We start from the raw sequence: 27,696 nt of genomic DNA, 5'->3' as shown, positions 1-27,696 counted from the left end.
GGCGGTATCTACGGACACTGCCCCCAGGAACAAACTCATATCGCTCTGTTTGGTCATTTTGGCGCACTTTAGAGTTTTCACTTTTCCAACAGTCCTCGAACGCAGCATATGCCCTGACTGGTTTTCAGCATGGAAAGAAAAGGTAACGTAGCTAACTGAAGCAAAAGGCTTTTTATACGGATTCTTGTTGGACATACGCTTTTCTTTTCGACATTTATCAGGCCAGTTGTCTGCTGAAACGATAGTAACAACTAATGTTATAATAAGAAACGTTAAGAACTGACAGAAAGTATAAGTGGACCATGCGCTCTGCTCTCTCTGTGTGTATGTGTTAACAGTATGCTAGCTATAGCCGTCAGATAGTAGATTAGATGGTGGACAAAGTATGCGGAAAGTGTCGATCCGAATTAGAGTATAAATGATACACACAGTCCCAAAAACTTTAAATAAAATTTACCAGGGGTCCACATGATAATGGAGAAAAGGGAAATATCACATTCACTGTGAAAAGCACCAAGTTGGCTATTAGCAGCTAACTTAAAATGCCTCTTTTATGTGAGGCAACACACCCCTGAGGCCGGTTTTCTGTCTATTTACGTACGCGGAGTAACCTGCTAGCCTCATTTGTTGCTAATATAAGTTTGAACTACGAGTTACACCAGCACTCCCTGGAATAAAAAGTCACGAAAACGGCTTTTGACTTGGTGTCGTGTTATAAAGATACAGCTGCTATATTTGGAGCTGTGCTTTATGTTGTACCACTTTCCTCTCTGCTCTTTAGTACTAGCGATGCAAGCAAGGAAGAAGAGGACAAAGCCCCGGAAACTTGGCAAAAAGTAAGTGAAAATGGACCTTTCTCTTGTTTTTACATCACAAGTTAATATATATTATTATAAAGACACAAAGCAGATGGTTCAGTCATGAAAACTGCTCGGCTGCTTTCTATCATTTGGCTCTTAGTCGATCATTTGCAACACAGACTGATAGTTGCAGCATCACATTGTAACGCTTTATAATTGAAGATAAAAACATATTGATGCTTCAGATAGTTTGAGTGCATGGTTTGTCACAATTCGTGACAAACTTTATCACCGTGGTTAAAGTGCATTATTTGACCTTTATAACATTAAGGGCAGAGGAGAATAGATTTTAAACAGCAACCTAATAAAGGCACAAAAAGGCTATTTATTGTGTGTGTGGAGTGTATAACATTTGCAAGCTATAGATGTTTACAGACAGTTGTGTATTTAGCTGTATATTTATGCATATGCACGTGTTATGTGTATAAAAAAACAAAACAGAACACACAAAATGTATTTGCATATATTTAACTAAAAATACCACTTGGAATACAGATGCTACTTTAAGACATATGTTAAACAATAAAAGCTACTTCTGGCTGCTCTCCTATTTGCAAGGGGTCGTGACAGCTGATAGCGCCGCAGTTTGATCTGGCAGATTTTTTTATACAGTGGATACATGGCTGGATTCCTTATGCAACCACAGATGCATTTGTGTGTTTACACCTTCTATTTTCATTTTGAGACGGCTGTGCAAGACAATGCATCACATGTTGAAACGGAGACCTTTGGTTATTTATTTATTTAATCTTTTAAAAATCCATTCATGTGTTCATTATTTTGGTTGCCAGCAACACGTTGAAAACATTTACATTGTCATGCTGGAATAACCTTTCCTGAAATTGTCATGAAGATGGTAGCAAAAAGCTTGCATTCAGCATTAATGGTGCCTTCACATATGTACATGTTACTTCTGCACATGCATACATAGTGAGGCTTTGATTATAATGGATTATGGACATGGACAGTTAAAGTACCATTGGTCGAGCAGTCATTTCTGTTATAGTTCGTTGAAGTCCGCTGCTGGGACTCACGTGTAGTTGGTGCATTGCAATGTAAATTCTCCATAGTCGAGTCTCCACAGTCACAAAAAACAGGGGGGCACGAACTCTTGTCCTCACTGTCTGATGACAGAATCACTTGGAGGACCCTAGTGGACTCATTATCCAGCTTAATGTCCCCACACCATCACAGGTGCTTTTTTTTAAAATCTGTGCACATCACAGGCTGAATGGTCCCTTTGTTCTTTAATCTGGAGGATGCATGATTTCCACAAAAAATACAATATTTTGATTGCTCAGGCTGCAGGATTTTGGATTAGCCCATATTATATTGTTTTGTATTGACCTAAAACATGATTTTAATATTACTGACAAGATGGCAGTTTTGGGCTTAACTTCCTGTTCTTGTGATTCATTTGATTTGTTTTTTTTTTGCTGTGTGACAGTCATTAAAATTTGCTACAACCCTTGAAAACCTTTTGCACATGAAACAATGATGCACTGCATGCATTTTCAGCATAGACAGTGTAAAAGATGGAAGTAGCATCCGGTTGAAGAAAAATGAATTCAGTGTGGAAAAGCCTTCAACCGACATTCTAGCAAAGAGTGATAGCAGAGGGAAGATGTTCCTCTGCCAGGAGATCTAGAAACACTTTCCCGACACTCAGTTGCTCATTTCACGTCCTACTGAATAAAACATTAGGTCAGTTTTGTAAATTTGGGTTATTCTATATGCCAAAAAAGGAGGCTAACAACTTGGTTAATGATTGACAAGTGCTTAACCAATGAGCTTTTGGTTTCACCATTGGATCCACCACTCACTCATTTCAAAGCACAGAGACAGTGAAAACGTTCGTCTTGAAGCTTCTAAACGGGACTTCAGAAACCAGTGTGTGTCATCATGGTGGCTACGTCCATCTTTTATACAGTGTAAGGTGTTCAGAAGAAAGTGCTTACTTGCTCACTTACCAACACACAAGTAGAAACCATTCAAGGATGGATCAAATCTTCTTTTTCCACTTTTTTCCTCTTACTCTGTCTCCCTTTTGCACTCTCTGGCTCTTTTTGTCTCATCTCTCACTCTCTCTCTCACCCTTACTCCCATCGTGGTCCTTCCCTCCCGCTCTCTTGTGTCAGTCGCTCTGTTGGGGCTGCTGTGCTGAAAGGACACAGCAGCTAGTGCACAGTTAAAGAGCCAGCGGAGAGCACACGGACCTGGTCTCAGGTCACAAAAGTCTTAATCTAGCTTTAAAAAGACCTTTGCCAGCGCTTATTTTAGTTCATCATAGACTTGTGTAACAAAGCTTTAGGCTAGTGTCTTCTTAGTCATGTGGCTTCTGGACTGGATCTTCTCCATCAATTCAGCTGTAGTGAAGCTTGCCAGCGGTCTAACATGCAAGTGAGTAGCGCTGCAGTTCTCTTGTGGGAAGCGAGTCAGACTTGGAGCATGCATGTTCTGGTTCTTTAATCTGCAACGATGGGAGTCAGAGTAGTGTTTTAGTGTGTGTGCATGAGTTTGTGTTGCTAGTTTAGACAGAGCTTGGCTGACATACTGATGTTCTGATCCCATTTTTTCCCCTTTATTTTTGTTTTAAATCAGGGAGCACGTTCAGGCTTTTGCCTTACTAAGCACCTCACTGCCTGTTCATGTGTTTCACTTAGTCCTTTTACAAGTGACTGAGAACAGGATTGGAAGATTTATACTTGTCACACAGGACCTTATTTCTGCCTCCCTTAAAATTGTATTTGTTGTTTCAGTTGCAGACTTGTTTTCTTGTTTGTTTGCATCACGTCAGACAGGAAACATTTTTTTCCCTGCAAATTTCTGTGCCTCAGATTTTAATTTTAGGACTGCGGTCCTCTCAGGCGACTGAACACGAATAGCCATTATTATATTTTCCAGCACCATTGCTCTCTGTTATATTTTGCTTTCATTGCTCCCTTTTCTCTTCCAGCCATTGCTGCAGTTCATTACATAACACATCAAATCTTTCATCATCTGCAGCTGACTACAGCTCTGTGCTGCTCTGTTTCTCTCTCTCTTGCTTTCTTTTTGTCCTCATGCTGTAGGTTAACCACTGTTCTTCCTTCCATCTTGTCAGGAGAAGAATAAATACACATAAATATGAGTATTTTTTCGGGGGTGTTTTTTTTTGTGTGTGTGTGTGTGTGTTGGGTGTCATGGGGAGGCGGGTCACATCAGGCCTCAAAAATGTCGGAGTTTCAGCTGTTTTTATGGAGAGATTTGTTTTTGTGAACCATGGAAATCTGCAGTGGTTTAAGTAGTGGTGTGTTGGCCTCTCCCTCCCTCTGTGTCTTTCTCAGGCTGCTTGGAAACCTGGTTTGTACAAAAAAACTCTGCGTGTAACATAAAACACTGTCTCTATTAAGACAAATTTCTGTAAAGTTAACCCACATAGCTCTGAATATTGGAAAGAACATATTATATAAAGCTGGTGTTTACACAGCAGGTAGATGTAAATCATTTCTGTGAGGAAGATTTGAAGACGTTATAAAGCATCCTTTGCTTCACTCGTATGCCTTCAGTAGGTGTTCGAGTGCTTAAGGCAAAATGCAGCACCACACGCATTTACACTTTGTTTGCACTGCACCCTGAGGCCTTCGGCACAGATATCTATTGCTGCTGTTTCATTTTGCTGCCGAAGCATTTTGCATTGATTTCATTTCGAAGGAGCAAGTAGGGAAGCTAAACTTCTTGGTCATACTCCATCCTCACAAGCTCTACTGCTTCTGTGTGCCCTTGTTTGTTTTGCTCTAACGATCTGATAGGGCTGGATGGGTGGAAAAAGTTTGGCTAGGAGAAAGCAGGAGATGCTAACGCATTCTGTCAGATCAGATGTGTGCTCAGAAGTGACGGGTATGTAAAGTGATTGCAGTTTTTTTAGATTTTGTCTCTCTGACGGACAATAACGGAATAACACATTTACAGACTATTTATTGGGTCTTTGTGTGCAAAAGAGTTAAACAGTCAGCTCAGGGTGACCAGTTTTGTTGAAGCTGTGGCTGTTCAAATTTTGGCATGTGGTTATGTTCGCTTTAATCCCTAAAAACAGGAGTGTAGATAAGAGTTTTGGTTCCAGAGGCTTTCTAGACCAAGTAGCTTAGACCTAATATATTTAGGCCTTTAAGGTGTCGCGGATAAATACAACAAAATAAAACTAGTACCGGTACCGAAAAAAAGAAAATTTATTCATAACACACTGAAAAGACCAAGGTAAACCGATTAAACGATAACAAAATAATGCTGAAAACCGATAAAAACCCTGAAAACTATACATTTCACACCTGAGCCTCAACTCTCACGGCCCGGTACCGGCCCGGGGGTTGGGGACCGCTGATTAAGAGGACCCCAGGGAAGCTCGGAAAGCTAAGCAGAAGTTATTTGGAGAGGAGAGTGACTGCCGTTGGTTGAAAAGAGAGGTAAAAAAAAAAAAAAAAACTTCAGTGGTGTGGAAACATTATTGGTTTGCGGAGTTAGACGTGGATCAAGTAGACATAGTGTGTAAACTTTGCTACAGTGTCATAGCTGCACCACAGAGCAACACTGCAAAGTTCACTAAACATAGATGTTTACATTTTTCATTTATTTTTTATATTGCAAACATTTGCACTGTCATCAGTATTTGCACACTATTTTACATTATTTTTTGACAATCTTTAAAGTCATTATTCAATACATTGTTATTGTTAAATAAATATCGTCAAATAATCGAGATCTCAATTTCAGTGAAAATAATCGTGATTATCATTTTTGCCATAATCGAGCAGCCCTAGTCTCAGATATCTTCAACAACACAAACATAGTACTCATAACTGGCTGCTTTTGTAGGGATAATTTTTATTTTGTACTTTTGTTTTTGTTTTTTTTGTTTTTTTGCATCATTTGTATAATTTTATCTTGCTAATTTAGATAATTGGCTGTAAAGCAACATTGCTGAATTGTTTCGTTGACTCATAGTTTCTGTTAATCTGACGAAAAACAAGACAATGACTAAATAAAAGCTAATGCGCAAGGACAAAAACTATTGTGAAATGTAATGAATAGAAACGGGATAAAAAACTTCTGGTGAGATTCAGAACAAATTACGTTGTGCAGAAAGGTGGGACGAATTTGGAAGTGTTCCAATCTTAATCTAAGATGCTTCGTAAACTGCATGGAGCAACTCTCATCTGTAAAAACACAACAGACTTTAACATTTTATATTTTTTAGTCAACTAAATCAACTTTAGATTGCATCTACTGTAATCTTATGATATTTCGTTAACTACAATTTGACTTAAAATTTTCAGGTTTTAGTCAAAAAACGGACTAAAACAAAACCAGAATTTGTTGTCAAAATTAACATTGGTTGCGTTAACAAGGACAATACTACGCTGCTTTTAAATACTGTTGGGTTCTGAGGTATCCCAGAGCCCATACAGTGTACGTTATCTTTATTTTAAAAGGTTTTTCTTAGTAACTTCAGTACGTGTTACACGTTGTACAACATGTTGATCATTTATCCCTATGTGTATGTTAGAAGTTGGAAAGAAGTTGCTAAATCATTCATGTCCCTCAGGTTGCTTGTTGGTATTCATTTTCACTGTGAGCAAGTATATGTGTGGAGGGAGAAGAAGGTTCAGCAATCTCATTGTGCCCTGTTGGAAAATGTTAAATGGCCAATCACAAAAAAATGGCCCCAAGTCATGCAAAGCTATTCCAATACAGCTCCAGAAACTTGTGAAGTGCAGTAGCATTTCAAGTTGCGGATACTTAGCTGATTCCTTCCCCATTACATGAATCGTCCAACAGTTTGAAAGTCTGCCTTTCTATGAGTAAGGTCTGATGATTGCACAATAAACTGCAGCATTGATGTTTCCGTGCAAATATGAGTAAGTGAAGCATTGTTGAATAACAGGCAGGCGCGATGGTGATCGACAGACAGAGAGGGGGAAAGGGGAACAGTGTTGTTTTGGTCAGATTGGTGTGTGTATGTGTGTGTGTGTGTGTGTGTGGGGGGGGGGGTTAATGTCGTCCCTCACCTGCAATGCAGTGCTGGGCTGTATCATCCAATCATGTCCCAGCTGTCGGCGAAAGGGGGCTGGGCCAGAGGCTGACGACAGCCAAGGAGAGTTCTCGGTCAGATGGAGAGAAAGAGAGACGTGAATGTGTGAGAGGAAAAAGTGAGCGAGAGAGTCGGGGAGTGTGCAGTGGTACCCTGCGCTCCAGGACTCAGCCTGCAGCTGAGCCTCTACATTTCTCCTCTCTTCGCTCGTATTCCCCATCACTGCTCTGATCCATCCTCTCTCCTCTTCTCTGCTCTCTTCTGTTATAATCACTGCTTTTCAGTTGTCAGCACTGATCGCTTTCTCTTCCTTCTCCTCCACTTGTACTTTTTTTTTAAACTCTCTCCATCCCTTTCCCTTTTCTGAACCTCTAATACCTCTTTCGTTTCCTCCTGTTGGATGGAGTAAGAGGCTTTTTCAACATCTACACCCTCTCTTCTCTGGGTCTCCTCCCTGCATCATCCCATGGGTATCCGTGCATCTTGCAGGTAAGAGTAGGATGAGTGTGTACGCGTTTGTTGACAGCTCCAGACGAGATATGACTCACGTCCAGGTGTTTCCAGTGCTGCAGAAGTCCTCTATGTATCCAGGTTTTTGTCGTGTGATCAGAGGTCATTGAACTGTCTCGGTCCAAGTGTTGTCGTACCGCAGTTAAAGGGGGGGGGGCCAAACAAACTTAGATGCGTGATCTGGAAGAGCATGATTGCCTGCTGTGTTTTGGCGTCAAATGTGTGAATAATGTTGATCGGTTGGAGGTCGTGCTACATTTTTTTTTCTTCTCCTGGTTTACATGCAGGCATTGGTTTCTAACCTCCACATTTCTTTCCCCCTTTCTGTCCTAATGCTGTCAGCTATTTTTAGTTAAGAATCTTGTCTTTGGATTCAATGTCCAAAAAAACTTTGTGGCTGATTTAAAAACTGTCAGTGTAAATATGTTGGAATCGGTTCTTTCTTTTCTTTTTTCTGTTTTTGTTCATTGTCGTTGTCACTTTAGCACTTTCCTCCATAAAGATGACATTTGTTGACATCCCCTGTACCCTTATTCACTAGCTTTGACATGTCCAAATATAAAAATGTTGTTTCAGGACTATTAGAATAATATCCAGGTTTTTCCATGAGTAGCTGCATAGGCAGAGACCACCCTCACCTACTTTTGATACAAATCTGTTTTGCTTTTCATCATTTATATATTAGGAATGAAAGGAGTTCGGCCTTTTGAATGGTTTCGCTCAATGACTGTGCTCTGTTTGCTCTGAGTAAGCAAGCAAATTTAGTTTTGTTTTGCCTTCATCAGACTGTTTGTGTTCATATTTCTTGCAGTAATGTGCACAGAAAGTCTGGAGGCAGGAACGCTTCTGTTAGTCATAATAGAAATTCACCTTGTAGGAGTTGTCAGCTCTAAAAGTAGTGCGGTTTTGGTGTTTATTCACTTGAATACTGCAATCAAATCTAAGGGGACCCACAAATTTTCAGGGGTGTATAAAGTCCAATCAGAGGGCAGGAAAAAATGCGCGTATGCCCATTTCAGTGACACCTTTTCAGGAGGAATTCTCACCGCAGGTGGGTGAATGTGTAATGCAGACGCAGAACGAGTAATGATACAAAACCTTTTTGTCTTATTCTTTTTTTCTTTGAGGATACCTCCCACACACAGCAGCTAGACTGATATCAGCAGGCCTGTAGTGTTATTGTGATATTTAAAATATCACAGATCTGTTGTACTGTGTTGGCAGATATGCAAATAGAAAGTGCACTGGGTACATATTTATTGGCTGCATTTGTATCTTCTCCTCTCTTATACACCTGCATCATAAAGCCAGAAGTGGTCAGGTTCCAAGCAGAAAGCCTATTTTAATTTCACCTACTTGAACTCCAAGCTACTTTTTGTCACTGTAGAAAAGGACTTTGGTTAATTAGTTAATCTCTGCAGTTCTGACTTAAGCTCGACATTATAATTGCCTTCCTCCCCTAAGGAGCAGTAATAAACAGCTGAGTTGAACAAACAACTAAACGTGACACAGCTTTGTGGGCACATTTTGTTAAGATGCATCCACAATGGTCATCCTGCTTTGACCTAAGCCAATGAACTGATTAGCTATGCACGCTAATCCTAATTACTTTAAAATTGATCGCAACTGGAACACGATAAAGTACCAACCGAAGCAAATTTAGCATCTCCACACATTTTCTTTTTCAGAGGGTGCACAGTAATGTGAGCTGCTTATTACCCTGTCACTTCCTTTAATTAGCTGCAAATCTATGTGAACAACATGCTGTTATGCTTGAGCTCCAACATGTACATTAGCTGGATAAATGAATCTGCTTAGACCTGAGATCATAAGAGATTTTATATGTGAGATTGGAACATCTATTCAAGGCTGGAAGTATTACAAAGAAAGAATCTGTCAGCTGTGAGGAAAAGCATCTGCCTGCACTGCATACAGAAAACATTTCTTGCTGGAAGCAGTGAGCTTTTATCTTACTTACCTCCACAGTGTACCGTCACCGGGTGGAAATAGGGTAGCCCATTATAAGCACTCTGGTTTTATTGATGCTCTTATTTCTGGAGGAATGGTTACTTAGATTTAGCTGATTATTTAATTTATTCTGATTTTAGATTTTGTTGAGGCTTGACTTTATGTAACCATTTACATTAGTCAGTAGTCAAACATTGTGCCGCTCTTAGAAAAGCAAGAGAATTGTTTTTGTTTTCAGCAGCTGAAGCTGAAGGAAACAGTGACATGCCGTTAAATCATTTTTCAGGGGCCTTTGTTTAACATGTTTGACTTCAAACCTGTTTGTTTGTGGGTGTTTTTGACAAAATAAACACGGTGTCTCTTTTACTTTGAATTTTCCAGTATGAGCACCCGTAGACTTGATTTTTAATATGCAGTTAATCATTTTTAGATTACCGCTGCACATCCTGCTCAGTTAACCATCGTGAGCCTAAATCATATATTTAACTACATGGTATTTCTCTTTGGTGATATTATATATCAGTGCAGTACATCACTACATTGTTTTTGGTGATGCTCTACAACCTGACACTATGGATTCAAATTGTAGGTAATTATGTCAAAAGTATTGAAGTAGATTATTTTTATAATTCATATTTAAATAAAGATAAAATTGCATTAGAAATGGTGACATTATGAAGACCCATAATGGGTGTTTTCTGGTTGTTACCTTATTGGCCTGCAGTTTCTTGTTGCACACTTTGGTATAAATACACACACGTAGCTCAAAGCTTAGAAAGTTCATGATCTTGTAAATCTTGCGAGAATCCAGTTGCCATGCAAAGTAAGATGCTTCAGTCTCTGTGTGGTGTTTTTCAGGAAACACAAGTCACGCACCTCTGCTCTTTTTCTGCTTTACATCCTGTGTGTAGCTAAAAAACAAAATAGATTCTGGAGCTTAAGAGCTTACATCAGTTTCTCTCATTGATGCTGGCACTTGCTTTCATGCTGTTATTATTTATTTCAAATTCTACTCCAGAAATGTGCTACAGTGGAGTCGAGTAAATTATGTCTAATATTACTTGAAAGGAGAAGGAAGACAAACTGAATTAAGGGAAGCCTGTGGAAGATTAGATATTAAAATGGAGCCAAATAATAATAATAAATATATGAATGAACTGAAAATAACAGTAATATAATAAAGTAAAGCACAGGAATAATTTAAAGCATGTTTTTTGGGGAAAATATGTTTTTGTGGAAAAATACATGTTTTTGTTCTTTTAATGTAATTTTTTCTAATTGTTAAAAAGGCTTTGGACTCTCAGGAGGTAAAATAAGAAAGAGTTTATAAGTTGAAAAGGCCCCGCTTCGCAGCAGCTCTGCTAACCAGGCCACTTGGCTTCTCTGATCCAATTTTGTACTGCATTGTTCTTGTCCTGACCGACGTCTCTGTACACCTACAGTGTGATGAAAAAACTGCTCAAAAGCAAAATATTACTGCATTTAGATTTTTTTAAAACATTTTCACTTTGCGTTATTGTTTTGTTTTGTTTTTTTTTTATAAATGTGTATAACCTAATATTTAAATGAAGTCACTTTGACCCAAATTCCTCGGACTCTCAGGAGTGAGTAAATATCTGTGATGCGCTTGTCAGACCTCCTAGGGCGGGGAGAAATGGTTTTGGCATGTAAACCTATGTATAAAGTCACCACTTTAGAAAAAAGTGCCCCATGTTACTTTTAAAAATAGACAATGCTATAAATAAAGAAAGTATTTTCTTTGTAACTTGTAGATTTACTGATGATTTTGAATATCCATTTCCTTTTCCAACCATCTATTTCTTCTAAGAGGGTGCTGGAGACTACCCCGGCTATCATAGGCTAGAAGGTGGGGTACAGCCTGGAGAGGTGCCAGTCATTTAGAAGCCTAAGGCCTTCTTACCGTCAGTTTTTACCACCATTTTATTGATATTTCAGAGCAGAAGTTCAGAAGTTTACAGATTCTATTGGGGCGGATGTTGCAGTAGTTTGAAAAGATGAGACTTTGTGGAAAAGCATTTGGCAATGTGCTAGCTTGTGGTTTAGAGTTCTTCTCTTCATATGTCAGCGCTGATGTTGCTATATTGTCTGAGTGGGGACACCTGTTGTTCAGGTGAATACTGGCTGTCTCCACCTTAATATCAAGCATAAATAGAAGTGATCGCATGATCATTTTTGCAGCAGCACATGAAGTGACCAATGCAAAGGGTATGCCTGCACCTTAATGCTGCGTTCCAGATACCTCGGACTTGGATGTTGGATTTGGCGTGTACCAGGAAAAGCAAGGAAAAACAAGATTTGTTTTGATTTTAATTCCAACTGGGAACTCAAATTTTAACTTCCAACTTATTCCAGGATGCACCATGACACATAGAGAGAGTACCCAAAGTAGAACCTGCACAGGCACGGGGAGAACATTCACTTGCCACGCAGAAAAGTCGGCGATACGAACCCAGGACCACGATCTGCTAACCGCTGCAGCATTGTGTTGCTGGCTACTGGAAATTAAGGAGCTTAACATGACATCATTTCACTTTAACTTACACGCTAACTGTGGTTACTTGTTATTCAGTTGATAACAAGTAACCAATTAGAGTCAGATGATTACCACTGATGTATAGTTGTTCTCAGAGGTTTACATCCACTCACCTTGGGCATGAATTTCATGCTAATTTTAATGATTTCCTTTAATTGATTGGAATGATTGTACAGCATACATCTTTAATGATTTTAAAAAACAAGAATTGGGTGCACAAGTCTGAATTTGTTTTGAATCTTCTCTGATCCAGACAGGGTCAAAAGTATCCTGGTTTACATATATACATCAATATTAATACATTGGAGCGCAGACCCTTTCCATAATGGCTGTCATCACAGGAATATTACACTTGTACTTTTTAGTGGATTGAGAATTTCTCCTGATCCTTGATGTTGTTCATGAGTTTATTTTGGATAAAACCTTGCTGTAAACTCTTTGACATCCATCTCTGTGAGCCAGTCTGACATCATCTTTCACCAGCTTTTCAGCCGTCATGTTTTTTCCTTCACACTTCTCTTTCTTCCTGTCATTTATGTTCCTGAATTTCACACTTTCCTGTCTGTTTTGCCATCCCTTTCTCTCTGGTTCTCTTCTTCACCCAGACCAGAGCCTCATGGCCGTGGAGGCGGCTCTCAGCCAGGTCAGGCAGAGTCTCCGTTACCAGAGCAGGATGAAGAGATCTTGGGCTCTGATGACGATGAACAGGAGGACCCCAACGACTACTGCAGGGGTACGATCTCTCTTACTCTTTAAAATGAAATGTGTGTTTGTGTGTGGGGGTGTCCTTTTATTCTTTCTTTTCTTTTCTTTTTTTAAATGCATGAAGGAACTCAACCAAGCGGACAAACTAAAGTGTCCCAAGAAAAAAACTGGGTTTCAGCTAACACATCCTCAGAAATATCTTCAACACCTCTCTAAGACAGGCTGTCGTCTTCTCATGCTTCAAAGCCACCACTATACTGGAGCCAAAACAAAGCTCCAGTGTTGTCCAGTATAGACGTAAAGCTGGTGAACATGCCATCCAGGCTTTCTGTAACACTTAAAGTGTTCCATGTTTTAAACTGTGTAAACCTTTTTACTGATGATGATGATATATTATCAACACTTCACCTCATCCCAGTCATATCATATCTGGATGCTATCAGTCTTCATTCAACTTTCAACACCTGCAATTAGGACTTGCTTCTGTTATGCGTGTCTGTACCCACCAGTGTTGTGTCCCCACATCACCAACATTAACTGACCAAGAAGAAATGAACCAACTTGCTGGTCTTTGAATGCCCCCCCCCCCCCCCCCCCCAAATGCTCTTTGCATAGAAATAAACAGAAAACACCACCCCACTTTAGTTTAGTTTCACCCATTTCAGGCTAATTGCACGAACAGTAAGACCTTTAAGTGAAATCCTCCTGCAGGATATTCTGTATACATTGTATGACAATGCATGTGCCTTTGGTCAGGTGGATATCACCATGTGAGGATTGGAGATCTGTTCAGTGGGAGATACCATGTGATCCGTAAGCTTGGCTGGGGTCACTTCTCCACTGTGTGGCTGGCCTGGGATATCCAGTAAGTTTGCTTTCACAAAATATTATTCATTTTTCTGTGTTTAGAATTAATCACCTGACAACCTGATTTATTTATTAAAGAGATTTTACTTTTAGAGATCAATGTGTGTTTCTGTAATTCAGACACCAGTGTGGCTAACATTTGATCAGACTTTTGTAAGTTGAGATGCTGAATTTCAGACAGAAATATTACCAGATAAATGGAAGGAAATATGCACTATAGCACTTCAGATTGAAGGTTGTATTTCGATTCGTTCAGAATTCCAGAAATGATGGCAAAAATCTGCCCAGGTTATATATTGGAAAAACGTGATACACAAATTGGGACTCATTTGCACTTACCCTGCTTCTGTCCAAGAAGCTCTTGAGAAGATATTTCACCAAAATCTTGCAAGAGAGTCCAAGGTTGCATTGATCCGGTTAATTCCCGCAGGGTCTGAGAGGTCAGCTGGTAAATATCTGTTACAATTACTATTGACAGCAGCAATAAATGCATTATGATTAGGTCGAAACATGATGCTCCTACATATCCTATGTTGTTGGATATGGTCTGGGAGATTTCTTAAGGCTTCAGAAAGATTTATTCATCAGGAGTTGGAGACCTGTTTTTACAATATTTTAAACATCAAAGAGAGAATTTTAGAAATCTGTGTTTTAGATGGGGGCATGACATTTTATTTTATTTTAGTTTAGTTTAGTTTAGTTTAATTGTTTCTTTTCTTTTTAAAAACTTACTATTATTGTTTAAAAAAAGCGTTAGTGTCATACATCATTATATGAATGATGATGTACAAAATGTGTAAGAGTAATTTTAGTAGTAGACAGAGTAGGTATAAGATGGTGATAGAATTCCAGCATAGCCCTAGTCTTTTTAGGCAAATGCGGCATATACTGAACTGTATAATGTGTTTTACTCACTGATTTTGTCCATGTAATTTTCAGGGAAAAGCGCTTCGTGGCCATGAAGGTTGTAAAAAGTGCTGAACATTACACTGAGACTGCTCTGGATGAAATCAAGCTGCTGAAATCAGTAAGGCACAGCACTTTACTTCACACAGACTCATAATGTAGATATCCCACAGCTCACATCACCGATTGTATCTCTTTTTTTTATTTCTCCAGGTGAGAAACACAGATCCCAGTGACCCTTACAGAGAGAAAGTAGTGCAGCTGCTAGATGACTTCAAAATTTCTGGCATGAATGGAACTCGTATCCTATATTTTTACTCTGTCACAAATGAAGCATTATCCTTTAAATGGTGCAAACTAACCAGTTTTCTGACTGTATCAGCTGATGCCCGATCATTCTGTTAAGGAAGGCATTAGTGGCTTGACAGCAGCTTAATTGCTAACTGCCCTTGTCCTTCCTGCCGTTGTTGTCTCAGCTTGATGGCATGGGCATAATGATTACATTCATTTCCAGGCCAATTAACTACAGTAGTGATGAACGTCCAAGGGTAAGACCACACCACCTCAGGCTGGATGTGAATTTAGCTCATCTGTGTTGTTGTGCTTCAGTGCAGACATGCTGACAAGATGCATTTAGACTGACTGTCATTGGAAAGTCAGGATATCGCAGTTTAATTACACTCCATATTTACATTTGTTGTTCAGACATTCATTTGAACTTTGTCTTTTCAGTGTGACAGTGTTTGATATAGTGAAGCTCACGCTATCTCCATCTGTCTTAGAGCTCTGTGCTGTATCCTGTCTAGACGTCCTTTAAATTAGTAGTGAAGCAGTAGATGGAGATTGTGTTTGTGATGTGAAGAAAACATGGGAGTGTGTGTGTGTGTGTGTGTGTTTGTTCGTGTGCACTAGTTTATATAGAAAAACTCTAATTTGTAAAGACTATTTCAGTCCTTGACTTCCATTTCTCCAGATGTGTGTATGGTCTTTGAAGTACTTGGGTACCACCTGCTTAAATGGATTATTAAGTCGAATTATCAAGGGCTGCCTTCGCCCTGTGTTAAAAGCATCATACGACAGGTACTGTACAGCAAAACACAGACAGGTTCTAGTGGGAGAAAAGTGTTTGTCTTTCAGTGAAGAAGATGGTTATATCAAAACTATCTGCCATCATGAATGATTCATTTTAATTGATATTATGGGAGACGTTCACCTTTAACCCTGAATCTGACTTTTCTGAACTACAGGTTCTGCAGGGTTTAGACTATCTCCACACCAAGTGTAAGATCATACACACAGACATCAAACCGGAGAACATTCTGCTCACTGTGAATGAGCCCTACATCAAGAAGATGGCTGCTGAAGCTACTCAGTGGCAGAAGACTGGCACCGCCCCTCCCTCGGGTTCTGCAGGTCACAACCTTTCTCATTCAGATCTTTGTGGTTTGATTGACTTGCTGCTTACAACTAGGAGATTTTCTGTTTAGGTTTGTCACCAGGTGCTGTGACTTGAGGTGTTTCAGATGTATTTATGTGGCGGTGAGCCATAATCTTCCAAATAATGCCATTAGAGAACTGTCACTGCAAGTAGTTTATTTTAAGATTGTGTGAAGAAGCACAAACAAGAAGTTCAGAATAAAATGTTTTTCCAACCCTATGATATAATCCAGTGTATGCCATGTACGTATTCAGAGACTAGAGTGTTTGTGGATGTTTTTAATAAAAGTGGAGAGCTTAGCTGTGTGCTGCTATGAGTCACCGCTGGATTGGTTATGGAAATTACCAGCTTGCTTAGAGGAGTGTGACTCTCACTGAGCAGGGTGCCACTGCAGACAGTCTTTTAGTACAGCACTGGTATGAATCAGCTCAGCCACCCGAACAGAATACTAATAATAGAGGGACAGAGGATGTGCCACATGTCATTCATCAACATAAATCTCTATTTTTTTCTCTCTTTCCTGCAGTGAGTACAGCCCCAACTTCCAAACCAGTAAGTTATCTTTTTGTTTTAAGCAGATCTTGTGCAGGACTTTGTACAAATTTACATTTGAATGAATTCAAAATGCAAACTATCCTTTTTCTCTCTTTCCCAGACGGCCAAAATGTCAAAGAACAAAAAGAAGAAGATGAAGAAGAAGCAAAAAAAGCAGGCCGAGATGCAGGAAAAGAGGATACATGAGATGGAGGGAGGAGCAATACCCGACACCCGAGAAGAGGAGGATGACGAGGAGACTACGGAGAACACTGAAGATACGTCCTCAGCCACTCTTTCTATGTCTGCCACTCAGCAGGACATCACTAATCATACTAACGCAGGTAAATGACAGGACAGACCCTGGTCAGGGTCATGAAGGACAGCTGATAAGTTTTAGTTTTATTTGCAGATTGAATTCATGTTTGATTGCACAAGATATATTTTTCTTTACAAAATAAATTATTCTCTTTTTGCTCCAGACTTGACTCCCGAAGAGCAGTCTGCTCATACGTCAGGGCTAAATGAACAGAGGGAGGTTACGGGCGATGAGGAGAACAGAATGGAGGTCAACGGCCACGCCGCCACACCGGAGAATGAGACCAGTCTAGAGGTTCAAGGGACCGAGCAATGTACAGAGGAACAGGAGGATCAACAGGATGCAAAGCAACCAGAAAGCAATAAAGAGACCGACAATGCAGTTTGTAACAAAGAAGAGCGGCCATCCTGTAACGGAAACTCTGATATCGAGCAGCAACGTCCCCCTGCTTCACTCAGTCCAGACTCTGTCACTGTAGAGCTAAAAGAGGGAGACAAGATAGAGGAGCAGATTGACACTCTAAAGGAGACCAAAAGAGAAAATGAAGAAGAGAACAGCCAGGATGGTTAGTTTGGGGGATATTAATGTGTATTAAGAAATTGATATCTAAAATACAGTGTTTACAGGAGCTGAGACCAGAAGAATCATGTTTTTTGGTTGTCAGATATGTATACGTCCATTTAGAATATTCTTCAAATTAGGGTGAAAGTTCACTTAATGATGAACTGATTAGAGTATGGTGTTCAGACATCATTATCACATTTTTAAACATGATTTCTGACTTTAATTATGGGTTCAAATAAAGTGGCGACATCTTTTCTAAAAGAAGACGTCTGGACAGAGTACAACTTAACTGGTTAGCAGAGACATACCTCATGTTTATAAGGCGGTAATACTCTTGGATATGCAATGCCTCTTATCAATCAATTGGTAACAATATTTTGCATGGCTACTATCACACTGCAGTATTAAGGATGGTAACCCATAAGAAGACTGGGAAAATGATTTGGAGTAAATCACTTTTGCCAGTGTGGTGCAATGAATATGGGTTGTAAGGTTTGTTTTTGTTTTTCTGTAGTGCACATTGCTAATGCCATCTAATAATTAATTATCTTGACAATATCCTGCAAAGAATTGCTCTGCAGACACACCAGCTTCACTTTCTGCTCCTCTCTTTAACAGGAGCAACAGGGAGCATGTTAGTAAACCCCCTGGACCCGCTCAATGCTGACAAATTGCAGGTTAAGATTGCTGACCTCGGCAATGCCTGCTGGGTGGTGAGTATAATATTCAATAAAACTTTTTCTGTAAAAGACTTTTAAGCAGAACTTGAAACATTCACTGTCTTTTTTACTGTAAATTTTCCAAGTTCATGTTTTTCATTTTGTGACCCAGTCTTCACTTTTCTGTTTTTATAGCACAAACATTTCACAGATGACATCCAGACACGGCAGTACCGCTCCCTTGAGGTGTTGATAGGAGCCGGCTATAGCACACCAGCAGACATCTGGAGCACAGCATGCATGGTAAAACAGACTCACACACAGTACACCTGTATACAAATGAACTGATCCCACAAACCCCCACTGAAAAGCAAACTTAACATAACTTATGTTATGCAGAAGCTTTCAGTGTGATGAGTAATAATGTGTCAAAACCCCTGGTTGAAGGGAAAGAGAACATGGAAAAGAGGAATATAGAGACACCATGAACAACAAACCGGACAAAACACAAACTGTCCAAGACAGCAGGCAACAGGTTATGATATAAATTAATGGAGAGTGGAGAAGATCTTAGGTCATCGTGGGAAGTCTCCAAGCAACCTTCACCTGAAGCAGCAGATCTAAAAAGATGGTCTAAGATCCCCTAATTCAGCCCTAATTATAAACTTTATCAAAAAGAGAAAAAATTAGACTTAACCTTGCAAGAGAGAGGCATCTTATCTCCTGAATCCAAACTGAGAGGGCTGATAGCTGAAGACACTGCTTCCCATTCTACTTCTGAAAACTAGGAACTGAAAAAAAATCCTCTCCTCAGAGATCAAAGTGCTGTATGGGAATATTGTCTCATTATTAGGTTTATGATGGAGCTTTGTCATTCAGGATTTGTATTTTAGGAGAAGGATTTTAAATTGTAGTTTGGGTTTAGAAGGGAGCCAGTGGGAGAGTATGATCTGTTTTTTTTGGGGGGGGGTTTTGTATTCGAGTTCTTATGTACTTCTTTCCTCAGGCCTTTGAGCTGGCTACTGGAGATTACCTGTTTGAACCCCACTCTGGAGAAGACTACTCCAGAGATGAAGGTTGGTGTGGTCCAAACATCCATATATCTAAGTTTAACTAGAGAGCAGTTCCAGCAAAGATGATCTTCCTCCTACACCTCGTTTCGACATATTGTGACTTGTGTCTTATACTGAAGAAACAGTAATGAAGTCCATCTGTGTTTGTGTTTTGCCGCCTCACTGTAGATCACATAGCGCTGGTCATCGAGCTGCTAGGCAAAGTCCCTCGGAAGCTGATCTTGGCAGGCAAATACTCCAAGGAGTTTTTCACCAAGAAAGGTAAACATGGCCGCCTGCTACCAGCTCTCTGCAGCAGCTACATCCAGTTCAACCTTAATATACTCTCAGGTATTTGGTGCAGAAGTTTCTATTTTAGGCCCAACACCTGATGGCTCAAGGGAACAGCCATCTGCTCGGTTTGAACTAGCAAATTATAATCAGTGCAGCTATTTCAAGTTTATAGAGGTGGTGCAGTGGATTTATCCCCACAAAGTCTACAGAGAAGGTGCAGCATGAGCAGCAGTAAGAGATCCCACTGCGTGTTTACTCAAGAGATACTCAGGCTTGTTATAGAATCACTAAGAGTACAATACCAGGATAATTATAGTTATGAATATAAAATGGAGATAAATAGATTTGAAGCCTATGAATTCACTTCAGATTGTTCCTACATGCTCTGTGACATGTGATCCCATATAGTCATGTTCAGTTACATGGGTGGTGAATAGATTCAAGATTCATTTAAATGTCATTATTCAACACATGCTTGTATAATAAACTTTAAGATGTAGCCCGTTACATTACAAATCAAATATTAAAAAAATTTATTTTAGTCTTAATATTAATAAATGGAACATGATTTTTGTGGTGACGTGAGGAGGATCAGTTCAGTAGTCTCACAGCCTGAAGGAAGAAACTGCAACAAAGTCGCAGTGGATATTTCTGCATTGCTCTGGGCTCTGCAGACACTTCATGACATCAGGATCAGTGATGCTCTGTCGATTGGTGCTGGTGATGTTCTGGGTGGTTTTAATCACCCACCTGCAGAGCCTTCTGCTGGTGGGTGTGCATAATTTATACTGGGTTGCGATTCCTTAAGACAAGATGTTGTCTGTTGCTCTTCTGTGCAAACAAGAGCTTTAGATGGGAATGTATTCTTGTTAAAGTTTGTTAAGTAGTATACTTTGTGAGCTGTCTTTATGCTGTGGTTGTGTGTGTGAGTGGTTTCCAGGAAACTGAACCTGTTCACCTGCTTCACTTTGCTGATGTAAACAGGGACGTGTTTGTCTAGTTGTTGGCTAAAATGTGGAGGTCTATTGTTGTGATTGACGACTGCGAAAAGTGATTGTTTATGTCGATGAAGCAACAGATTGAATTTTAAATGTGTTTTCCTCCAGGCGATCTCCGGCACATCACCAAGTTGAAGCCTTGGGGTCTGTTTGATGTCCTGGTAGAAAAGTATGAGTGGTCCAAAGAGGAGGCCCACTCTTTCAGCAGCTTCCTGCTTCCCATGCTGGACCTGGTGCCTGAAAGAAGAGCCACCGCAGCCCAGTGCCTCTCCCACCCATGGCTCTCATCCTAGAGGACGCCTGTACACACATTGTGAAAAGGATGATAGGTTTGAAGGGCTTAAGCTTGAAAACGTACAGTAAGCAAATACTTCCATTTCTGTGAGAGCCTGTGATTCCATCGTGCCTGTAGCCTGTTGTCACGGCTCTCACGGGTCTACTTACCTTCATCGGGAAGCATTGAGACGATAGACAGACTGCTGCTGAATCTCTGTTCTGTTACGGAAGGAGAATAAAACAGGCTTAAAGTACTCTCTCAGTATTTATGACTTTTTGTTACTGGCTGAATAAAACTTATTGATCTTATTTTCCCTTTTTTGCCAGCTCCAGCTTCTTCTCTTCTGCTCATTATTCTCTGTATTTTAGACACAAGAGATCATCAGGTTTAAAAGGACATTTTTCTACAAACGCAGAAAGGTACAGGATGCTAACAGAGTTGTAACAGTCACCATCAGAACCACTTTCGATTATCATATAGATCACTTATAAGTCAAATTTGTCTGTTTGCTCGTCATCATGTTAGGTGTACCAGCTTTTAAGCCTTTAAACAGAGTGCAGAGAGCTCAAAATTGATAACTACATATTGCTTACTGGAATGAAGAGCAGCTAGTAGCTTTCAAAGCACCGTTATCAGAGAACTTTTTACATTTGTATACAGGTGCAGGTCATACATCGGGAGTTCAGAATCACACTGATAGCCAAACTGTTGTGTCGGTTTCTTGTGAAAGTAAAGATTTTTAGCTTCAGCATTAGTTTATGTTGACTTAAGAGAAGTACTTGACACATTATAATGTGAACAAAAAAATCGGAGCCCTTCTCTTTTTCATGCATGAGTTGGCCAAATGCTCTTTTACACCCGGGTTGCTTTTTTTACCTGATAAGTTTAATTCCCACATTCACAGTCAAATCCAGCAATAGGTGGATTCACATCAAGTGTACAGTACAGTGTACCAAAGAGTCGGACTTTGATTTCTCCTTTTTTTTTTTTGAGCTTGAAGCTGGAACAGAGTGAGGGCACAGTCAGTTCTTTTACACTTTTTTTTTTTTTTTTTTTTATCTTTAAAGCTGTGTATTCAGGTGTATAAGAAGGTGCTGGATATGAAAACCATAGATTGTACTTAAAGTTATTGTAATATTCCTTTCAGTCCTATCAGAAACATGTTGCTTGTTTTTCTATAAAGGATTGACTGTCCATGTCTCATCATTTGATTTTTTTTTTTCTTTAGGCAGTAAGAATAAATAATTTTCAAAGTCTCTCTGGGTTGTTTATGTCATTGCTTTCCACAGTTTTTTTCCACTTAAATATTCTCTCCATCACTGAACACAGATGCATGTGAAAACACAAATGCCCAACAGAAGTAGCACAAAATGGTCTTTAAGCTGGCAGCAACATAGTGCAGGGTATGTGCAGGGATTTGAACCCATGTGAGAGTATCACACCTAATGGGTGGAGTCAAATGAAGACACTTAGGTTTAGGAAGATGCTGCCTAACAGTATTTACAGATGTGAAATCATCCCTTAAGTCAAATATCTACTGTATATGCATATGGAAATATGTCTCTTAAGAGAGCATGAATGCTAAAAATAAATTACAGATGCACAAAACCAAATGTTATCAGCTTGGGTATCATTTTATTGTTAGTGCCATTAGATTTCTCACATAGAGAGAAGGCAACAGTGGCTAATACTGTCAGGCTCAAAACTCAAAATGATGAAAACATTTCAGCAATTAACATTTATTTTAAAAAATCTAAATGCTTAAAAAATGTGAAGCAGCAAATAAAAGTGAGAGCTAAATCTGATCTATAAGTGGCTTTTACTGACGGCAATCTGAAGCTGTAGCCTTGGAGATGAGGATGGGCAGTGACTCTGATGAGCTCATTTTGAGGCAGAGATGGACTCTTATTTCTTCAAAGTGACTCGAAGCCTCGGGATATCCTCTGAAGTCAGTGGCACTCATAAAATCTCATCCATTCATGTCAGTGTCCACTGGGCTCTATGCATTATCTGTAGTCAAGAAGAGACATCGCTGCTGTGAATATAAGCCAATAATAACTGAAGAAGGATACAAATACATCCTCATATAGTGTTGTTCTCACCATACACACAGCTAAGATTTAAGGAAAAGCATCCCCTCACTATCCTTCCCCACCCCTCACTTCCCCTTTGGTTACCTTTTTCCTCCACCTGGAAGTCTTCGGGCAGCAGCTTGTCCTGTCTATTGCCCAGGCTGAAGGCCAAAAAGGAGAGGATGAGGGAGTCCATGATGCTGATGATGGCCAGGATGTAGGCCCAGCGCACTGTGCAGTTGCCCAGTGTGTACTTGTCAGTCCGCTGGCCGCACATGCGCTTCACCTCATCCGAGTCCCAGCCGTCAGGATAGATCATGCAGCCGATCACCATGCACGTACCTGAGAGGAGAGAAGGCACAGGCTGACGAGTGCCGGACTTCAGCTCTGTCTGTGTGATGGTTTTACTTTTATCTTACTAGTGTTTTGAAATTTTTTTATTCAAAGTCCAAAAACATGCATTGATTTGTGGTGGGAAACCTGTAAAAATGAATAGATGTGCTCACTGTGACAGACCATCTTGCTGCTTTTGACAGGCTCGGGCAACAAATGACAGTGAAACCACCAGAGAAATTAAATATACACTGTTCATTCAGGTAGACACACACACCTACAGAGTTTAGTTGCCTAGCAACTCCAGAGCATCTCAACTCAAGAAAGATGAACTTGTTCATCTATTATTGACTCCACTGACAGACAGCTAAGACCTCTTGCCGTCCCACCTCAGCACAAGGAGGTGCAGCACAGCACACACTTGCCTCACATCTCGCTCTCACTTTCTGATCCTCACAAAACCTGTCATCTTCATGCATTTCTGAGGCTCACTTTATCAAGTCCTCTTTAAAATCCACTACATATTTGAATACATTAGAAAGACCCTTTCAGTTAAACTAATACAGCAAAATTCTTTCCTTAAACTCACTTTATTAAGCTCACACCTCAGGGGCCTCTGGTTCAGCGAATTAATGATCCTCCTAACAGACCCGATAAGTTCTGCATCCACTCAGTCCAAAGAAGGCCCTCAAAACAGCAATTTTCAAACAGCCCTCTCAAAGCCTGCATCAAAATATCCTTAAAAATGAACTTGGTGTCAGAGCCAAAATAACATTGCTTCTCATGAAGATGGATTTACAAGAACACGTGCGAAAGGGGAGAAAGTGTAACAGCACACCTCCGGGTTAATCTCATTACTTGGTTCATTACAGGCCTCTCCTTTCACTCGCAGGTACATCTGCTCACAAACTGCTTCATGTTTCAAACAGAATCAAGTTTCACCTCTGTCTGTGTCTGCGAGTCTGCAGGGAACTACAGAAATGTCACCAAATGCTTGAATTCATAGCTTTTCGTTTCAGCTTTGGGCTTTCGTACATGTTTCAGACCCTGATTTTACAGCTGTGAGCCACCATTATCCTTCACAACCTTCTTACAGATCTGTTCCTAAACCTTAGCTTAATGTGTATTCATTTAGTTTCCACTTTGACTGTTTATTAGCTGGATTAATTCCTTTCCTTGGCTTTTTTAAATACTTACATGAAGACTTGCATGAATAAATACATTTTTAAAATACATAAACAAGATATAACCGTACAATAGCAAAATTATGAAAATAATATCTACATGCAAGCTCTACGGGTAGTGGGAGTCTTCTCCAATTCATCTATTCTAACTAACTGCATTCTACGTCTGTATGATCAATACATCATATAAAACTGTTAAGCCTCTTAATCGTGCTCGATTAGTGCCAGTCTTTATCTGCAAAATACTAATATAGTGGAGTAGACTAAATGTACCGTATACATAGGCTATTTTCAGTTTTAAAATGATGTTTCTCTTAATTGGAGCCTACATGGTGATGCTGGTAACACCATGATGATGGTGTTACTTTCCAATAATGTAAACTCTTACTGTGAGATCTACCCTGTAATTTAAACACACTTAAAAACTCTTGAAACTTTTTTAGTCACAGCCTGAAGCTCACTGGAAGCCAGCTGCATCCAGGCACAGATCTTGTAGACGCTCCCCGCGTTGCAGAAGAAGAAGAGGCTGAGGCAGACGATGCTGCCCACCACCAGCAGCATGGAGATCCCCACGAAGAACATGGCCGTCTTGAAGGCGCCAGACGGAATGGAGCCAAAGTCCAGCGCGCTCCCTTTGCAGGTGAGCTCCGAGGTGAGCGCGTTCCCGATGCAGTAGTGGAAGAGGCCGAAGTATCCGGCCTGCGGTGTGTTGACGCTGTCGCCGATCCAGTAGGGTTGGATGAACACCACCACGGTGATGACGGCAAATGTGATGGTGAAAACGATCCAGAGCACCCCCATGGCTCGGGCGTTACGCACATAGTTGGTGTGGTAGATTTTGGCTGCCTCCTGAGCAGGAAGCATGGCGAGAGGTGGAAGAGCTTCTCAAAAGAAGGAAAGAAAGAAAGAAAAAAAATGAGAATTTAAGTGAAGGAGTTAAAAAACTAACAAATGAGCACCTTCAGTGTCCTGCTCAAAAACATCCGCTGACAAAGTCCTCATTCTTTAGTAAGTGCTCGGTCCAGTGAGATGGGAATAGCTCCAGTGGTTCTCTTTGCAATTCAAAACCACGGACAGCTCCCGGTACTGAAAACACACCTGTATGAGAGACGCGCTCCCAGTGTCTTAGTGGGCCCTGCAGAGGTGAATCCCAGAAACCACTGCATACCACGGCAGCACTGACTCCACCACATTCAATGAGGGGATGTTTGTTCTGGATTTCACCTGGCAGGGGAGGTTCCTCTAGGAAGGCTGAGGTAGTCAGATAATAAATGATTAATGGTTAAAAGATCCGCTGGATAGAACAACACAGGATGGCAAGCAAGGCTGTTTCACATGTAACAGCATGTGTTACTTAATCAGCTTTCTTCTTTCTTTCTAATATCTATCTATCTATCTATCTATCTATCTATCTATCTATCTATCTATCTATATATATATATATATATATATATATATATATATATATATATATATATATATATATACATTACTGCTGTAAACCTGCTGTATATATATTACTGCTGTAAACCTGCTGTACTCATATAACACAAAAAAAGCAAAGTAGGCTACTGACTACAGAAAAATATCCAATTTGATTTGTGTATTTGTTAATATATTTATTTGCTCTTAAACAAATGTACTAAAAATGTTAAACAGTTCAATATTAGTGTTTATATGTAGCAATGTTTTAGCATAAAGGAGCATGAGAAATTAAAATAAAGATGCATTTAAGCGCTGTAGGCTTAGAATACTGTGCAAAAATAGTGAGCCACTCCTCATTTTGTGTAATGTGGCATACCTCAGCCTATTCTTCCTGTTTCCCTTCATTAAGAATGACTTTTATCACAGCCACCCTTTTACTGAGACCCCTTCTGATGAAACTTCAGGAAAACATAAATGGGTCAACTGAAGGGTCAGATGCATTTCTCAGGTCTTATGTCAGGTCTTATGTCAGGTCTATGCTGGATTTGTAAAATTTCTTAATAATGTTCACCTGCTGTAAATATTTGTTTAAGCCTACTACTTCTTCTTTTGCCCTCAACTTGTCCAGATTTCTCTTTCTTTGTTGTTTTTTAACGACACACTGCATAGTTGTCCTGATATGCCAGAACAGCTGATAACTATTTATGAATAGCCATGTTGATGCAAAAATACTGTATTAGACTGCATTGTATTTGGCAGTTTTTGATTAACAAGAAACAAACAACAACAACAACAACAAAAAACAACCAAACAAATAAATTATTTTAAAATGGTCAGGTACAAGCACTGAACTGAAAATAAAAAAGGACCAGAAAGTCTGAGGGGCTTTTGCACAGTCCTGTGCACTGTGATCGTTACCTTCACACTAGACAGCATAGCAGGGGCAGCACCGAGGGGGAGCACTGGCCACGCCCACAATTTGCCCACTTTGTATGTCCCTTGCAATCTCCCGTCGTCAGCCCCTCCCCTCCGCTGTGCCCCTGCACTGCTGTTTTTGGTGTTCCACCCCAGTATTTTTGGTGGCCTTCATATGACCACCCCTATGAAACCGTTCTGGAGGCGCCCCTGCAGCGTGGGCACAGATCCACAAAAACCCTTCCACATTGTTATAACCACACCTAGCATCACTTTTCAATAGATTCAAAATAGCTATTGAATATTGTCCCACCACCTCGACGGGACAAGACTCGGCTGCCCGCCGTCTGCATGTAAAAGACAAAGGTCACTCTTTTAAGGACGCCAGTGTTCACATCTTGGACAGAGAAGACAGATGGTTTGAAAGAGAAGTAAAAGAAGCCATCTATGTCCACTGTGAACGACCATCTTTGAACAGGGGCGGTGGTTTACGACACCAACTGTCTGCCATCTATAATCCAGTTTTGTGAGCCCTTCCCACTTTAACGCCCACTCACACCCTGGGCCATTTGACCTCAGTAAATCACATAGGGTTGGGCAAGGTTTCACACTTTGGGTTCACCCGAACCGACCTTGGCTGATTGTGACCCACACCTTTTCGCAACTTGGCTCGTGTGATTAGGTAGAGGATCCATAGTCGGTCCACGACCCTCTTGGGGACACTCCCATAGGGCTTAAAATCTGGGACTCCCCATCAGTTGCTCTTAGAACTGAAGAAGGTTCTCGGATGAGAGGTGAAACGTCTTCAAGGAAACTTAAAGAAGTCCACACGCTTTTTTAAAAATTCCAACCTCCTTAGACAATCGTATGCTTACCCTAACGACTCTGAGATTTTATAATGCAGTCCTGCTATTTTGTGCCGAAGTTCTCCTAACATCCCTCAGACAAACATCCGGAGTTTAAGGAGGGACATGGTGACTCCAGCTTTCTTTGCACGTGCTACTGATGGAGCGATTGAACGAGACGCTGTGACGTCTGCAAGCTATTTCTGGATGTACTACAATCAAACACTAGATGGAGCTACAGAGCTGCAGTCTCATCTAGCTGCCTCACATTGGCACTTAAATCAATCTTCCTGTTTTTGTCTCAAATGATTCCTCAGATAAATTCCAAGCTGCCAGATTTTTTCAGAACA

General features: G+C 40.3%; 2 protein-coding genes across 5 annotated transcripts; one reads left to right on the top strand and one right to left on the bottom strand.

Moving 5' to 3' along the window:
• The first annotated feature begins 7 nt into the window (after positions 1-7).
• srpk1b (SRSF protein kinase 1b) lies at positions 8-21,626 on the top strand. Of its 3 annotated transcripts, XM_085159651.1 has the most exons (16): positions 8-142; positions 782-836; positions 12,565-12,692; positions 13,421-13,529; positions 14,471-14,558; positions 14,651-14,738; positions 15,411-15,517; positions 15,685-15,850; positions 16,402-16,427; positions 16,531-16,753; positions 16,892-17,293; positions 17,911-18,005; positions 18,147-18,254; positions 18,958-19,027; positions 19,193-19,285; positions 20,404-21,626. In XM_085159651.1, the coding sequence occupies exons 1-16, from the start codon at positions 130-132 to the stop codon at positions 20,586-20,588; spliced, it is 1,956 nt and encodes a 651-aa protein (XP_085015777.1). In that variant the 5' UTR covers positions 8-129; the 3' UTR covers positions 20,589-21,626. The 3 variants fall into 3 exon arrangements, with proteins under 3 accessions (XP_085015777.1, XP_085015776.1, XP_085015778.1); XM_085159650.1 differs by lacking the exons at positions 8-142; positions 782-836 and adding an exon at positions 868-3,260; XM_085159652.1 differs by lacking the exons at positions 8-142; positions 782-836 and adding an exon at positions 3,277-7,416.
• On the bottom strand, positions 21,489-27,696 carry lhfpl5a (LHFPL tetraspan subfamily member 5a). 2 transcript variants are annotated; one of them, XM_085159659.1, is made up of 5 exons: positions 27,377-27,680; positions 25,260-25,412; positions 24,623-25,042; positions 22,750-22,986; positions 21,489-22,582 (listed from the first exon to the last, which is right to left on the bottom strand). In XM_085159659.1, exons 3-5 carry the CDS (start codon positions 25,023-25,025, stop codon positions 22,572-22,574), a joined length of 651 nt encoding a protein of 216 aa, XP_085015785.1. In that variant the 5' UTR covers positions 25,026-25,042; positions 25,260-25,412; positions 27,377-27,680; the 3' UTR covers positions 21,489-22,571. The 2 variants fall into 2 exon arrangements, with proteins under 2 accessions (XP_085015785.1, XP_085015784.1); XM_085159658.1 differs by having other exon boundaries at positions 21,489-22,986; positions 27,377-27,696.

Source organism: Neolamprologus multifasciatus, chromosome 5 (assembly GCF_963576455.1).
Source record: "Neolamprologus multifasciatus chromosome 5, fNeoMul1.2, whole genome shotgun sequence".
Lineage (NCBI taxonomy): Eukaryota > Metazoa > Chordata > Actinopteri > Cichliformes > Cichlidae > Neolamprologus > Neolamprologus multifasciatus.
This window is presented reverse-complemented; position numbering and strand designations above follow the sequence as displayed.

What these genes read in the sequence shown, in the direction of transcription:
- srpk1b (XM_085159650.1), top strand. Translation starts at nt 3,190, where the DNA reads ATGTGGCTTCTGGACTGGATCTTCTCCATCAATTCAGCTGTAGTGAAG. An exon ending in TCTGGAGCACAGCATGCATG is followed by an intron (nt 18,255 to 18,957) that starts GTAAAACAGACT and finishes TTCTTTCCTCAG; the next exon opens with GCCTTTGAGCTGGCTACTGG. An exon ending in GGAGTTTTTCACCAAGAAAG is followed by an intron (nt 19,286 to 20,403) that starts GTAAACATGGCC and finishes GTTTTCCTCCAG; the next exon opens with GCGATCTCCGGCACATCACC.
- lhfpl5a (XM_085159658.1), bottom strand. Translation starts at nt 25,025, where the DNA reads ATGCTTCCTGCTCAGGAGGCAGCCAAAATCTACCACACCAACTATGTG. An exon ending in CTGGATGCAGCTGGCTTCCA is followed by an intron (nt 22,987 to 24,622) that starts GTGAGCTTCAGG and finishes CTCTCCTCTCAG; the next exon opens with GTACGTGCATGGTGATCGGC.